General features: G+C 59.7%; 1 protein-coding gene across 1 annotated transcript in view; it reads right to left on the minus strand.

Annotated features, from left to right (window-relative positions):
• Window positions 1-5891, minus strand: part of EFNA2 (ephrin A2) — a 40361-nt gene extending 34470 nt beyond the window's left edge. Inside the window, exon 1 of the mRNA XM_054650246.2 lies at window positions 5249-5891. Within this exon, the coding sequence (XP_054506221.1) occupies window positions 5249-5370 (122 nt within the window). The 5' untranslated portion in view covers window positions 5371-5891. The remainder of the gene's footprint in view (window positions 1-5248) is intronic.
• Window positions 5892-14108: the final 8217 nt, after the last annotated feature.

Below are 14108 nucleotides of genomic sequence, written 5' to 3' on the forward strand. Positions count from 1 at the left end.
CCACATATGTAAATAAATCGATAATTTATAAAATAGATTTAAATATATTTGTACGTAAATATATATATCAATCAATACATATATATAAATGTAAATATAAATGCGCCTTTCTTTATACAGCAGCACTTTCAAAGCTCTCCATGGTACCCCAGGGCATCTCTCACCCCCTGGACCATTCCCACTGCCCACCCTCTGCGTGTCCCCCCTGAGCAGGACACCCCAGGATCCAGGGGGGATTCTGGGGGGATTCTGGGGGGATTCTGACCCTCCAGCAGCTCCCACACACCCCCAGCCCATCCTCGCATTAGGATGCGGCGCATGGCCGGCATTTGGATACCAAATGTGCAACCAGCAGGGAATGTAATTGCGGTCCCTGGAAAGGGACAGGCGGAGACGGCGACGGGCACGGAGAGAGAATCCTGTCAGCGACGCCGGCCCGCTGGTGTCTGCTCTCCATTAACCACTCGCCGCAGCCCTGGGCTGGTGAGGAATTGCTAACACGGCTTAACGGGCTGGAAAAGAGGGGTGGGAAGGGCTGGGAGTGATCTCGGCACAAAGGGAGAACAGAAGGAGGAAAACTAAAAGAGCAGGAATTGCACAGGACGAGGCCGAGCGCTGGCACACCCAAACAGCCAGCAGTGCTCTGGCACCCCGAGAGGGGACTGGGGCTGATGGTGACACAGGAACAACCCGAGCGCCAGGGTTAAAATTCACATTAAAATCACGCCAAGGGGGAAACAGGGCAAAATTCACATTAAAATCACGCCAAGGGGGAAACAGGGCAAAATTCACATTAAAATCACGCCAAGGGGGAAATAGGGCAAAATTCACATTAAAATCACACCAAGGGGGAAACAGGGCATGTTTCTTAAAGGGGCTAATGTGGGCCCCAGTATGATGCCCATGGAAGCAGGGAGGGGAGACACAGAGAACTGGGGACCCCAAGAGTCCCAGCCAAAGCCAGGACACAGAGGTTTTGGGATCCAGCCCCAATCCAACATGGAGACATGGGTGGGATCGCCCAAGCTGAGCCCTCTTGCTCGGCCACCCCTCTGCAGCACCAAATTCCTCTGGAGAAAACAGATGTGGCATCGTCTTCACTCCCTTGATGGAGAAGTGGGACACGCAGCCACCAGCGGCCTGGCCACAGCCCCTTGTGACACACAGGTGGGCAAGTTGGCCCTGGCTTGGGTGGTCAGTGGGTCACAGCCACGGCTTTCCTGGCCACGGCCACCACATTCCAGCCTCCTGGACAAAGCACCAGCGACTGGCAGGCGCCAGGGCTGCAGCTCCAGGAGATGGGAATGCAGGAAAAAGGGGCACAAAATGCAATGGGATTGGGAACATGAGCTAAATCCCCTCCAAGATGTGCCCCGCTCACCTCAACCCCACCACCCCTGCGGCACAGGCACCTTTTCCCCCAAAAGTCCTGCTCTGCCATCACTGCCAGCCCTGAGCATCACCTGGCTCCGTAAATCCCTCTGCCAGAAACCATTTCTCCGGTTCTCGATCCCAGGATTGGGGAGTGCAGAGGAGCAGAACAGAAATCCCAGCTGTGCTCACAAACCACACCGAAAAATAATACAGAAATCAGCAAAAGAGCCGTTCGGAGGCAGCGCTGTGACCTCGGCGTTAAACCAGGCCACGGGCACGATCCCGCCCGGTCCCGGGGATCTGTGCTGTGAACAGAGGGAGGAGAACCTCTGACATTCCTGCTGTGGATCCAGGCACACGGCAGTGACCACGGGATTGCTGCAGGAACACCGACCAGCAGTCAGGAATGACGATTCCCTGCCCGTCACCCGGCTGCCGGCAGAGCGGGGCACGGCAACAAATCCCAAACCCTCCATCCTTCCTTGGCCTCCCAGGGGTTTCCAGCACGGCCACGAGACCATGGGTCATGATCACAGGCCTGGGGACCTTCTGAGGACAGGTCACTCCGTCCTACAGACCCTTTTCCCGCATAGCATGGAGGTTTTCCCATATCCCTGATTTTTTGTCGCACGGTGCCGCGTGCCGAGACATCCACCCAAAACCCACCGTGGTGGGGGGGGCAATGGGGGCCAAAACTGGACACCCCAACCCGCTGGTGATGCTGGACACTCCAGCACACCCAAATCGACCTGGTTGGCTCCCATGGAAAATCCACCCTGGAATGCTACGGGTGAGCAGCTCCTGCACCGCCAGCCCAAAAACACGGAGCGACGGCGGGAAGAGCCCTGTGCCAGACCCCTGCCCGCAGTGCCAGAGCAGGGAGGAGCCCCAAGGTCCCATCCATGGGCACATCACCCTGGACACAACCAATGGATCCACCCATGACCGGCCCAGCCATGGCCAACAGATCCACAGCCGGAGAGCGACCATCGGCAGCGCCTGTACGTGCCACGGAGCAGAAACCCACACTTGCACATGGTAACAAAACTGCCCATTATTATATAATTCTACCTTCATCATCCTTCATTTTTTTTCCTGGATAACCCAGGAGTTCCAACCAGCCAAACATTTTCCTAGCGCATCCTCACAAAACCATTTAAAAATAAAAATAAACCTTGCAAATCCACAGCGAGTGGTTAAATCTCTCCCCAGAACAGGGAAATTGCAGCATCCCGAGGTACCACTTATTTTTAATTTAGCCCCAATTATGAAATATAGAATTATTCTAATCTGGGCAAATCATATCGACCATGAGATTTATTCCTGTCTTTTATAAAATACAGATTGCTGTATAAACCTGAAGAAAAACATTTAGCGGCAGAGAAGGTCTGTGGGTTCAAACAGGACATTTTAACCTTGGGTCTTCTCCCCCTTTTTTTTTTTAAACCCCTTTTCATTTCCCCCTTACTAAACGAGATGTTGGCGGGAGGAGAAAAGAATGAAAACAAGGGACCAGAAAACACAGAAATACATTTTTCCTTCATTTTTAAGAATGAGGCGGTCTTGTAGTAACTCCAGAGAAAAAAATAAACCCACCGCTGGGTTCAAAAAGGGAATAAGCAGGAAACTCAATGGCAATTTCAATCTTTGCAACCCCTAATAAATTGCCTCGAATTCCGAGAGCCGAAGGCGCAGGCGGGGAGCGCTGGCGACACGGGGCGCTCCCACATTGGGGAAATTTGGGTCACATCCCGGAGCCAGGCGCTGCGGACGTGCCTGCTGAACCCACCAGCCATTGTCTGCTCTTCCCTCCCAGCCCCTCGCGCTTCCCTCCACTCCATTTTTATTTCCCCCCCCACCCCGGTCCTCGAAAATATTTTCCCTGCCAACAGCAGATTTAGAAATGTATAAATATATATATATATGGAATAATGATCCACCGTGGATTTTTCCAGGAGAGATTCTCGGCGGCTTCTACGAGGGGGCGAAGGGGATGGAGCCGACGCCATCACCGGTGCTGGGTCCCGGGACGCCCCTCACCAGTGGCCAAGGGGCTACTTTTGGCTGTTGGCACCACCATCAGAACCCTTGGGTGCCAAATCCCATCCCCAGGAGCCCCTGGGCGCCAAATCCCAAACGTCAGAACCTTTGGGCGCCAAATCCCAGCCACTGGAACCTTTGGGGTGCCAAATCCCAGCCACCGCCCCAACCACCCTCATCTCCAGGATGCCAGAGTTGGACCCGGGGGGACACCTCACACATGTTTGGCATTTGGGAGAACAAAAACACAAAGTGTGGGAGCTTGGGGGGGAGCACCAGGAGCTAAAATCAAAAAACTTCGCAATGGGCAAAGAAAAAAAAAAAAAAAAATTAGGAAAAAAAAAATTCCCTGGCTCTTACAATCCCCCACAAAAATGTGAGGGAGATAATAAAATCCATATGCACCGCAGGCGGCCCACGACGCAGGCACCACCGCCAAGGAACCACCACCAAGGCACAAAGGGACGGGCTGGCCCCAATTTTGGGGAGGACAGAGGGGCACGGGTGGGTCTCCCCCAAAGGGACACGTGGAGGTTGGGTGGACACCAGGTGCTGCTGAGGGTTCTCAGCCCCGCACACGTCCCAGCAGCGAAACACCGCCAGGAACTTCACCCAGCTGCTCTGGTGTCATCGAGGGAGAGAAGGTGGCACCGAGGGTCCCCTCATGGATGGCAGCAGGGGATGAGCCACCCGGTGCTGGAGGAGCTGCCCCACATCCCTGGCAGCCCTGGGGATGAGGACCAGGCCACGCTGTGCCCCACAAGGCCACTTGTCACACAGGGACTGAGGGGGACAAAGAAGCTCCTGCTTGACCCAGAAAACACGACAGCCCAAAGCCGGGGACCACAGGGGCTGCACCCACCAAGCTCGTCCCTCACCACTCACAGACACTGCCAGGCTTGGGAGAACTTTGAGGAATTTTGGGGGAAATGGAGATTTGATGGCTGGTGTTTGTTTTTACAGGAATCCCCACAAACGGGCCCGTTCAGACCCCAAAGAGTGTCCCCAACAGGGAGGGTTGGGGGGTCCCGAGGGTCCCAACCACCTGAGCATTCCCAGAGCAGAATTCCTCCCGCTTCCAACTCACCAGCAGTTTTGGGTTCCTCAAAATCACGAACAAAGAAAATACGACAGAAACAAAACTCTTGCCCCCAAAGAAAAAACACTTGGTGGGGGGAAAAAACACACAGAAAAATCGAAATTCCAACTGGAGTCAGGAAACGAAGCCAACTGTGGGGATTGCGCTTCCAGGATGGGAATGACCCGGGAGCAGCAGGGCCGGCCACCCCCAGCTCCGCACTCCCCGTGCCCCCCTCGGGCCCGTTTTGCCATTTCCCCCCCAGGTCGTTCTTCCCGACTCCCCCGCAGCCGCACCCGCCGCTTTGGGCGGATTTCGGGGTGGTTTTTTTTCGCAGAACCTTCATCCCCGGAGAGGAACCGGGGGGGACACGGGGTGGAGGGGGGAGGAACTTGAACTTCCCCGAAGTTGGGCGCAGAGGGGCCGGGGGGGGCCGAGCCGCAGCCCCCGCCGCCCCCGGGAACGCGCCCCGCGCCCGGCGATGCTCCCGGCGCTGCCGCAGCCCCCGGGGACGCTCCGCCCGGGGCCCCGCGGGAACTTTCGGGGGAGGGAGCCCCGGGGACCACCCCCCCTCCCCGGGGCCGCCCAGCCCGTTCGCCGGACCCCACCGGGGGCTCGAGGGGGACCCGACCGGCCACGGGCGGCGGCGGCCGCTGTCACCGGGCGGCAGCGGGCGCTCAGCGGGTTTGTGTACGGGAGGAAACACCGACTGGAACTCGGGCGCCGAGGCCGCCCCCGCCGCCCCCCCCGCCTCACCTGGGATTGCTCCGGTTCCAGTAGACGGCGAACCGGTCCGAGATAACTTTCCCGGTCTCGTCGGTCCAGACGCAGACGCCGAGGAGCGCGGCGAGCAGCGCGGCCGCCCCGCAGCGCACCATCGTCCCGGCGGGCGGCGGGCGCGGCTCCGGCCGCTTCAGGGGGCGGCGGGGCCCTGGGGCCGGCCGGGGACGGCGGGCGGGCGGCGGGCGGCGGCGGCGGCGGGCGGGCGCCCAGCCCTCACCATCGCCCGCGGCCCCGGGCGCCGTCAGCGGGGGGAGTCGGGGGCGGCCGCGGTGCGGCGGCGCCGGGGCAGCCGCATCCCGCGCTCGGGCGGCGGGGACCGGCCCGGTTCCCGCGGCGCCCCGGGATCGCCCCGGTACCGGGAACCTTCCGCCCCCCCCACCACCACCTCCCGCGCCCAACTTCGGCCAAGTTCCTCCGAGCCCCGCGGCGCCGCCGCCGCCGCCCGGTGCCGAGCCCCCGGTGCTGCCGCCGCACCTGCGGGCTCAGCCCCGGGCCCCGCCGCGGGCTGCTCCGCCCCGGGGGACACCGGAGAGACAAAGGCCGGGCCGGGAGGCCGCCGCTCGCTCAGTGCCGCCGCGCCATGCTGCGCCCGCCGCCCGCGCCCCCCGCGCCCCCCGCCCGGGCCCGCCCCCGCGCCGGGCCCGCCCCCGGTACCGGCCCCGCCCCGCGCCCCGCCCCCGCCCCGCCTCTGACACATTGTTGCCACCGGCGGCCGCGCGCGCGCCCGGCGCGGTCCCAGGGCGGGGCTCCCGCGCGCCCCCGCGGCCACGCCCCTGCGGGGGGGGAGGGGGTCGAAGATGGGGGGGGGTCGAAGATTGGGGGGGGGGGTTGAAGATTGGGGGGGAGGTCGAAGATTGGGGGGGGGACGGCCCGGTAGCCCGGGGGAGGGGGATCTGCGTGGGGAGGGGGTCACAGACACCGTGGGGGGGTCTTTGGAACGGGCGGGAGTCGCACCGGGTGGGCTGGGAGCGATTTGGAAAGGGGGGGTCACAGCGGCGGGGGGGTCACTGGAAGGGGAGGGGTCGCACTGGCAGAGCAGGGGGGCTCTGAAAAGGGGAGAGGTTCGCTGGTAGGGTATTGGGATTTTGGAAGGGGGGGCTCATATTGGTGGGTGGGGGGGGCTTTGGAAGCAGGAGGGAGGTCTGGGGGTTTGGGTTGCCCTGAGGAAGGGATGAGTTGGTGGCGGGGGTTTGGGGTGCCTGGGGGTGATGGGCAGGAAATGTTGGGAAGGGGCAGTGAGGGGCTCGCAGTGGAGGGGACAGGGACTGGGATGGGGATGGGGACGTGTCCTGCGACTCACAGGTGCCAAGGAAAGACAAACAGTCAGACGGTGACGGGGAGAGTCCCACCCTCTGCAGGGACATTTTTTCACCTCTGATATAAGGATAAATTAAACAATAATTTGTGTTAAGGGATCACTCTGCTTTGTCAAAATCTTGGAAAGCAGTGATGGGAGTCACACAGAGCCCTGAAGCTGCTGTGGGGCCACGTCTGCCTCTGGGGAGGGCAGATTTTGGGGAGAACACGGAAAATCCAGAGGGATTTTTGGTCACAGGTGTGCCACCCAGCCACATCCCTGAACAAGGACACCCCACGGCCCTGGAGCCACATCCCCGAGCAAGGACACTCCTTTTGGGCTGTCTAGAGGAGCTGGGCCTTGCTGGACAGGACCTGCTCTGCTCCCAGAGTCCCCTCGGTCCCCCCAAGCTCCAAAAACTGTTTCAGAGGGATGAGTGAACACAGAGGGACTCCAGAGCCTCCTCCCCAGGGACCATGGAATGTTCTGGGTGTCCTGGAGTGTCCTCCCAGGTGTATAGGTCCCCCCTGAGCCCCTCGGAGCCAGGGCTGGCTGCCAGCAGAATTCCTCAGGTGCCTCCAGATGCAAAGACACTTCCAGTTGGATTCACAAAGCACCAAGGTGCCCATTAAGTCCATCAGGAGGAGCAGTTCCAGCACATCCTGCTGCCTGTCCTTCTGCTCAGCATCCAAATATCCCTGTAAATCCATCTCCATCTCACGAGCTCTTAGGAGTTTGTCCGTGCTAAAAGGGAGGGAGCGGCCCAGCGTAAAACACCTCCAGCGCCACACAGAGAGGTGGGATATAAATAAAATATGGATCCTCCTCATTATTTATTTAGCAAATCTGTTTAGGAAAAACTCCACGGACTGTGGGGCTCAGCATCCCTCCTCCCACCCCAAACCAAAACAAATAAAAACCAAATTATTTCAGAATAATGCTGCCGGAGCGTCCTCCCGCGCCGCGGCTCCATCAAGGTTATCCATCTCCTCATCCTGCTCCCATCAGGATCCGTCTCCATCAAGCCCCCGACAGCCAATCTCCCTCCTGTCAGCGGACGCTGCCACAAACCCCGACACTTGTCTGTCAACTTCATTTGTTTCCATCTCTCCAGCCAAGCCACTAAAAGCCTTTCCGGGCTCTCCAGGAGGCCAGGCCATGGTTCCTCCCATCTCTCCACGTTCCAGGGCCAGCTCCAGGGGCAGCTCCAGGGGCAGGGCAAAATCCACAGCTGCAATCCCATCAGTGTCTGTGGGTTGGGAATGGGGATGATCCAAAGGGCACCGTGCTGGCCAAGGGGTTAGCCATGCCTTGTGCTGCCAGGTCACCAATGGGCACAGAGATTCCCAGTTCATCCCAGCTCAGCCCAGGGCATCCCTGTTCAACCCAGCACATCCCAGCTCAGAGCTCAGCTCAGTGCATCCCAGTTTAGCTGAGTTCAATCCAGTGCATCCCAGCCCAGCCCAGTGCATCCCAGCTTGGCCCAGTTCAACCCAGTGCATCCCAGTTCAGCCCAGCTCAGCCCAGTGCATCCCAGCTCGGCCCAGTTCAACCCAGTGCATCCCAGTTCAGCCCAGCTCAGCCCAGTGCATCCCAGCTTGGCCCAGTTCAACCCAGTGCATCCCAGTTCAGCCCAGCTCAGCCCAGTGCATCCCAGCTCGGCCCAGTTCAACCCAGTGCATCCCAGCTTGGCCCAGTTCAACCCAGCTCAGCCCAGTGCATCCCAGCTCAGCCCAAATCAACCCAGTGCATCCCAGCTCAGCCCAGTTCAACCCAGTGCATCCCAGCTCAGCCCAGAGAATCCCAGCTCAGCCCAGAGAATCCCAGCTCAGCCCAGTTCAACCCAGTGCATCCCACCTCAACCCAATGCATCCCAGTTGAACCCAGTGCATCCCAGCTCAGCTCAGCGCATCCCAGTTTAGCCGAATTCAACCCAGTGAATCTCAGCTCAGCCCAGCTTGGCCCAGTGCGTCCCAGCTCAACCCAGCTCAACCCAGCTCAATCCAGCACATCCCAGCTTGGCTCAGCTCAGCCCAGTTCAACCCATTGCATCCCAGCTCAGTCCTACTGGAGCTGTGGGGGATCCCAGATGAAACCCCCTGGAAAATGGGATGATCCATTGGGATCAGGCAGGAGCAGCCCCACACTTGCTCCAGTGCATTCCCACCCAGCCCCAGCCCTGCTTTGCATGGAACGATTTCTCCTTCCCCACTCCTGGTAACGGGAAGGAAAACCTTTTCCAGGATTTTTCTGGCTTCTCCAAATGGCAGCAGGTTGTTTTTCTAACCAAACAAAACCAACTATTTTCTTTAATTACTGCAAATCCTGCAATTTCCAGCCCCCAGCTCCATGCAGGGGGCAAGGCTGGATGCAGGGAGGGATAATTCACACCCGCCTTCCTCTGCATTAATTGGATCGGCCAGGAAATTATGGAAAATATTTGTTACTGATAGAAAAACCCTTCCCATTAAAAAGGTGAGGAGTCACAGGGAAAAGGCTGGGAAGCACCAGCACAGAGCAGAGCCAGGCAGGGCTGCTGGGAATGGAGCTGCAAAAGGAAAAAAAGGTGCCTGGGTGGGTCCCTTGGAGCTTCCTGAACTGGAAGGGATCAGCGTGATGGGAAATCCCAGCTGGCAGCAGGATCCAGATGCCCGGCATGGGCACAGGAGGGTGGTGCTGGTGCCCCCAGCCAAGGGATCCTTGGCATTGTGTGGCATCCACAGGCACCAGCCCCCATCCATGGACTCTGATCCCACCCAAAGGCACCGACCCCCCAAAGGTCAGGCAAGGGCCCATCCCTGGCAGGCAGGGCTGGGGTGGCAGTTCTGGGGACACCCATCCGTGTGGCCAGACTGTGGCACTGCTCTGGCTGCCAGGTTTTCGTCCCTGGAGCCTCCCACGCTCCTGAGTTTATTCAGAATACCAAGTCAGCTGCCACAGGTATGCAAAACCACAAAACCCCACAATCACACCCCGAATGTGGGGGCACCCAGCGCTCCTGTGTGGCCCCGGGATCTCGGGCAGCGTCTCCCCTCCAGCAGGGTGGGGGAGAGCCACAGCCTGCGGCTCAGGGTGGGAACCGGAGCCCGGGAACACCCAAACCCCTCCCGCAGCCCGGGCACGGACGCGCCTCGCCCGGGGCCGTTCACGCCTTCCCCGAGCAGCACCGGGCGCGTTCTGCCGCCTCCTCTGATGCTCCTTAAAACACCCAGCCCCAAAATCCAGCTGCGGATTAATCCTTCCCACGCCGGAGCCACGAGAGAGAGCGGCTCCCCCTGGGCTCGGTGGCGTTTGGTGACCGCTGTCCCTCGTCCATCGGGGACGGTGGCACCGGAGCGCCCGCTCGCAGCAGTGCCCGCAAAAACAATTTCCCACCATGAATTAACCCCACAGTCCCCTGGAGAAGGGGGCGGGAACGGTGCGGGACGGCACCTGCACACCAGCGCACACCTGGAAAAAGCAGCCGGGAAAGCGTCGGGGGCCAAAATCCCGAGGTTTCGGCCCAAAGCTGAGGCGGCGGCGGAGCGGCAGCACCGCATTGCTTAGGCAATACCCCCCTCTAGTGCCGGTGCCCCTCGCGGCCCCCCGGGGTTGTCACCGTGCACTCGGGTCGCCGCTAACGCGACACAGCCCCGGCCCCTGCTTGGATTGGGGAAAACACCCGGGAAAACAAAAACCCCCGCAGATCGCAGCCCCTCAGCCCCACAGGCCGCTGGGGACGAGCCGGGAGTTTTGGGGAGGGTCCGCATCCCCTCATCCCTCTGGGATCCCTGCACGGAACCATTCCCAGAACCCCATTAACGGCGCTAAAGGGACACGGCGCGGTGCCACGGCCACCGTGTCCCTCTCCCACGGCCACCGTGTCCCTCTCCCACGGCCACCGTGTCCCGCACGCCGGCCTGAAGCCCCGCGGCCCCCGCTGCCATCCGGCTGCACTCCGGGAGCTTTTGAATATGGAAAGCGCAGGGGAAAAGCGTTTTCTGTTCGGCCAAAACCCACCCAAGTGGAATGGGGAGGGGCGGGGGGGAGGGAGGGCAGCCCGAGGAGTTAATCCACTTTGAATTGCAGCGGCTCCAGCCCGCGCTCCGGGTTGACAGCTTGACAGAGACGGATTGGCAGCTCCCGAGGTGAAACATCCCGGCCGAGCCACGGAGACGCAGGAAAACCCGGCTTGGAGGTGGCAGGTTCCACCGCGTGGTTTTGCATGAGTGGGGGGAAAAATATATTAAATAAATAAAGGTGAGAAGGGAGAGCAGGGAGCTGGAACAGGCCCTGGCAAGGGGAATGGTTCCCTGGAGCTTCCCTGTCACAGGGACCCCCCCGGTGGCTCCTCAAGCGCCCCCAAACCTGACCCTGGGTGTGCAGGCACAATCCCCCAGCGACCACCACAGCATCATCCCCCAGCTTCCAGCCGGTGTCCGAGGCACCTCTCAGCTCCCACGGGACTTGGGGCAGAGTTTTCCCATCGGGATCCCCGAGGAGCTGCTGGAATACAGATGAATAACAAACCGGGCTGAAGGAGAATGGGCACCGTGGGGCGGGTCACACACCTGCTCAGGGGGGTGATAGGCGAGCACAGCCCCAGGCAGGGCGTTAAATCCTCTCGTTTGGCAGGGGAGAAAAAAGGCATTTTCCAGGCAGGAAAGAGCCGGGAAGGCGAGGCCCGGCTCTGCCTCCCAGGGCAGCTGCCTGTCAGCAGCCGGGAATCACTGAACTACGACGGATGTCTCGGAGGGATGATAGGGCAGCGACCCTCATATTTTCTGCGGCGAGCGCTCCTGTAAGCTCCCTTTGTGCTGGAATGATGGGAATTCATTACAGAGCACCCCCCGCCGCGAGCTGGCTCCCAGGGGAGGGATCTGCCGGCTCTCTCCAAGGCTAAATGGGATTAGGTTATCTCCAGGCACGGATACCCAGACGAGAGCGCACCAGGAATGGTCCCGGAGCATCCAGCCCGGGACTCAGGCTCAGGTATCACCACCGGCTCCTCCAGGTGAGGATCCATGATCTGCTCCCAGATGGACGCAGCAGGGACATTTACTGGTGATGCTGATCCTGGAGATGTTTGGTGTCGCTGTGTGTTTTGGGGGAAAAGTGAACTCCAAAGGACGCTCACCTTAATCCTGACCCTCATCCTGTGATGAACCCGTGATCAACTGCTCAGCAAAGCGTGGCACAGGCTCTGCCAGCCCTGTTCTCCCAGTTTTGGTGCCAGCAGCCCTGATGCCACTCTCAGCTCTGGATCACGGCACGGGGAGTGGGGCTGAGCTGGGCTTCACCCTGGGAGAGGTGGGAGAAGCCAGAGGGAGCATCCCTGTGCCCAGCCTGGCACTGCTGGCACTGCTCCCAGGAGGATCCACCCTGAGCTGCTGCAGGAGCAGAAATCCCCAGGCTGGGCCAAAACAGCTTAAAGCACCAAAAACTCCATCTCAGGGGGTGGATAAAGCAGAGCTTGAGTTGGGGTGGAACACACCCTCACTCTCCCCTGCCCACAGCGGGGCTTGGCTGCTCCATTCTGGAGGCATCACTGCCCCTAAAGACCACCACAACCTCCCAAAGACCACCACGATCTCCTGAAGCCCCCACCACCATGACCACCTCCATGCACAGCCCTGCTGGGCCCCCCCAAACTCTTCCAGTGCCCCCCCTCAGCACAAGCACCAGCTGCAGGGTTGGTGTGAGCATGGCTGCACTTGCTCCACTCCCTCTCCCTGTGGCTGCTGGATTCCCTCAATCATGTCAAACAAACCCAGAGAAAAACACGTTTGACTGCATCAAAGTTCAAACCTCCACCTGGCCGCGTCCCCGAGCAGGGACCCTTTAAAGCTGCGAAGATGTAAACTCCCCCAGGTCTTCATTATGTCTTACAGGCCCGATATTATATCAGATTATGGAATCATTAAACAAAAAATTGTACTCGGCGCTGTCCAGAGGGGCCTCCAGTTACCTTGTCTAAATATAACAGCATCATTTTTAACTGAGGAGCTGCTACAGTCCCTTGGGCCTTCATTATATTTCATGGGTCTGGGCTGGAATATCATCTCCCTCATCGGAGAACTCATCCTGCACTCGTGCCGAGGCCAAGGCCAGCAGTGCTGGATGCTCCTCTCCATGGGACACCTCCCACTCCATGGAGCACCCCCTCACCCTGCACTGGCAGAGAGGAGTGGGATGGGCTGAGGGGATCGAACAAAGGAGGAGATGGAGGGAGAACAGCGCTGGGGAGGGGGGGATCAGAGCCAGGTACGCGCCCAATTATTTTAATTGCGTGTAGGTGCCCTTCCGGCTCGCTGATGCGACACATCAGTGTTTACTGCGCCGAGCAGAACCAATTATGTTTGAACATCGAGGGGCTGAGAGACAGCAAATAAACACGGCAGCGTGCGGGGGGCTCCGCCAGCCTCCGTTTGCACCCGTCTGTCAGCGCCCAGCCAGGCATGGACCGGGAAAGGGGGGGGATCCTGGGATGGCTCCGGGCAGGGAGCCCCACGGAGCAGCACGGAGGGGAGAGGGAATAGATCTGTTTGGGAAAAAAAAAAAAAAAAAAAAAAAAAAGGGGCAAGAAATGAAGCTGTAAAGCGATCGTTTCTGGCGGGGCTTTGACACGAGTTGTCAGAGGTGGTGGTGCGTGTGCTCCTGTCTTTACAGTAAATAACTGTCAGCAATTAGGAAGTGGAGGTGGTTCCAGGGAGTCGGGCGGCTCCGCGCGTCACTCACCAGGGGTGGGGAGTGGGGACCACAGGCCCCGGGGCTGTGTCCCCTCAGGGAGGAGCTGCCTTTGCCCTGGCTTAACCACAGCCAAGGCACAAACCCCCAGGGCTGCTTGAATGCCCAAACATCGGGGACAGTAGCTGTGCAGAGAGGGGCACGGATCCTAAGGGTCTTTCCAACCTAAATGATTCCATGAGTCACGAAATCCCAGGATGGTTTGGGATGGAAGGAACTTAAAGATCACCCAGTCCCACCCTCCTGCCATGGGCAGGACACTTTTCACTGTCCCAGGTTGCTCCAAACCTCAGTGTCCAACCTGGCCTTGGACACTTCCAGGGATGGAGCAGCCACAGCTGCTCTGGGCAACCTGTGCCAGGGCCTCCCTCCCTCACAGGGACAGATTTCTTCCTTATACCTTGTCTAATTCCACCCTATTTTAGTTTAAAACCATCACCCCCATCCTACAACACATCCCCATGATCTGGCCCTGATGATCCTCGTGGATCCCTTCCCCCAGGATATTCAATGATTGCACGATCAGTATCGAACCGAGCCCTGAGCTTCATCCTCCCCACCGCTGACATCTCCATCACCTTCCTCCTCTTCCTCCCACCCCCCTGGCAATAATCGTCTCCAGCTCCCAGCTCTCCCTTTCCCTCCTCCCGGTTTTCACTCCCCTCTGCTAAGAGCAGCTGCAGCCGCGGCTCATCCTGCGGAGCTGCCGGGTTCTTTGACACCAATAACCTCTGTCTTTGTGCTCCGGGGCTCGGCGGCCGCTGCCGCTCCCTCCCAGGCTGGCACAGCCCGCTCCCCCCGGCCCCGAGC

This window comes from Agelaius phoeniceus, chromosome 29, assembly GCF_051311805.1.
Source record: "Agelaius phoeniceus isolate bAgePho1 chromosome 29, bAgePho1.hap1, whole genome shotgun sequence".
Taxonomy (NCBI): Eukaryota; Metazoa; Chordata; class Aves; order Passeriformes; family Icteridae; genus Agelaius; species Agelaius phoeniceus.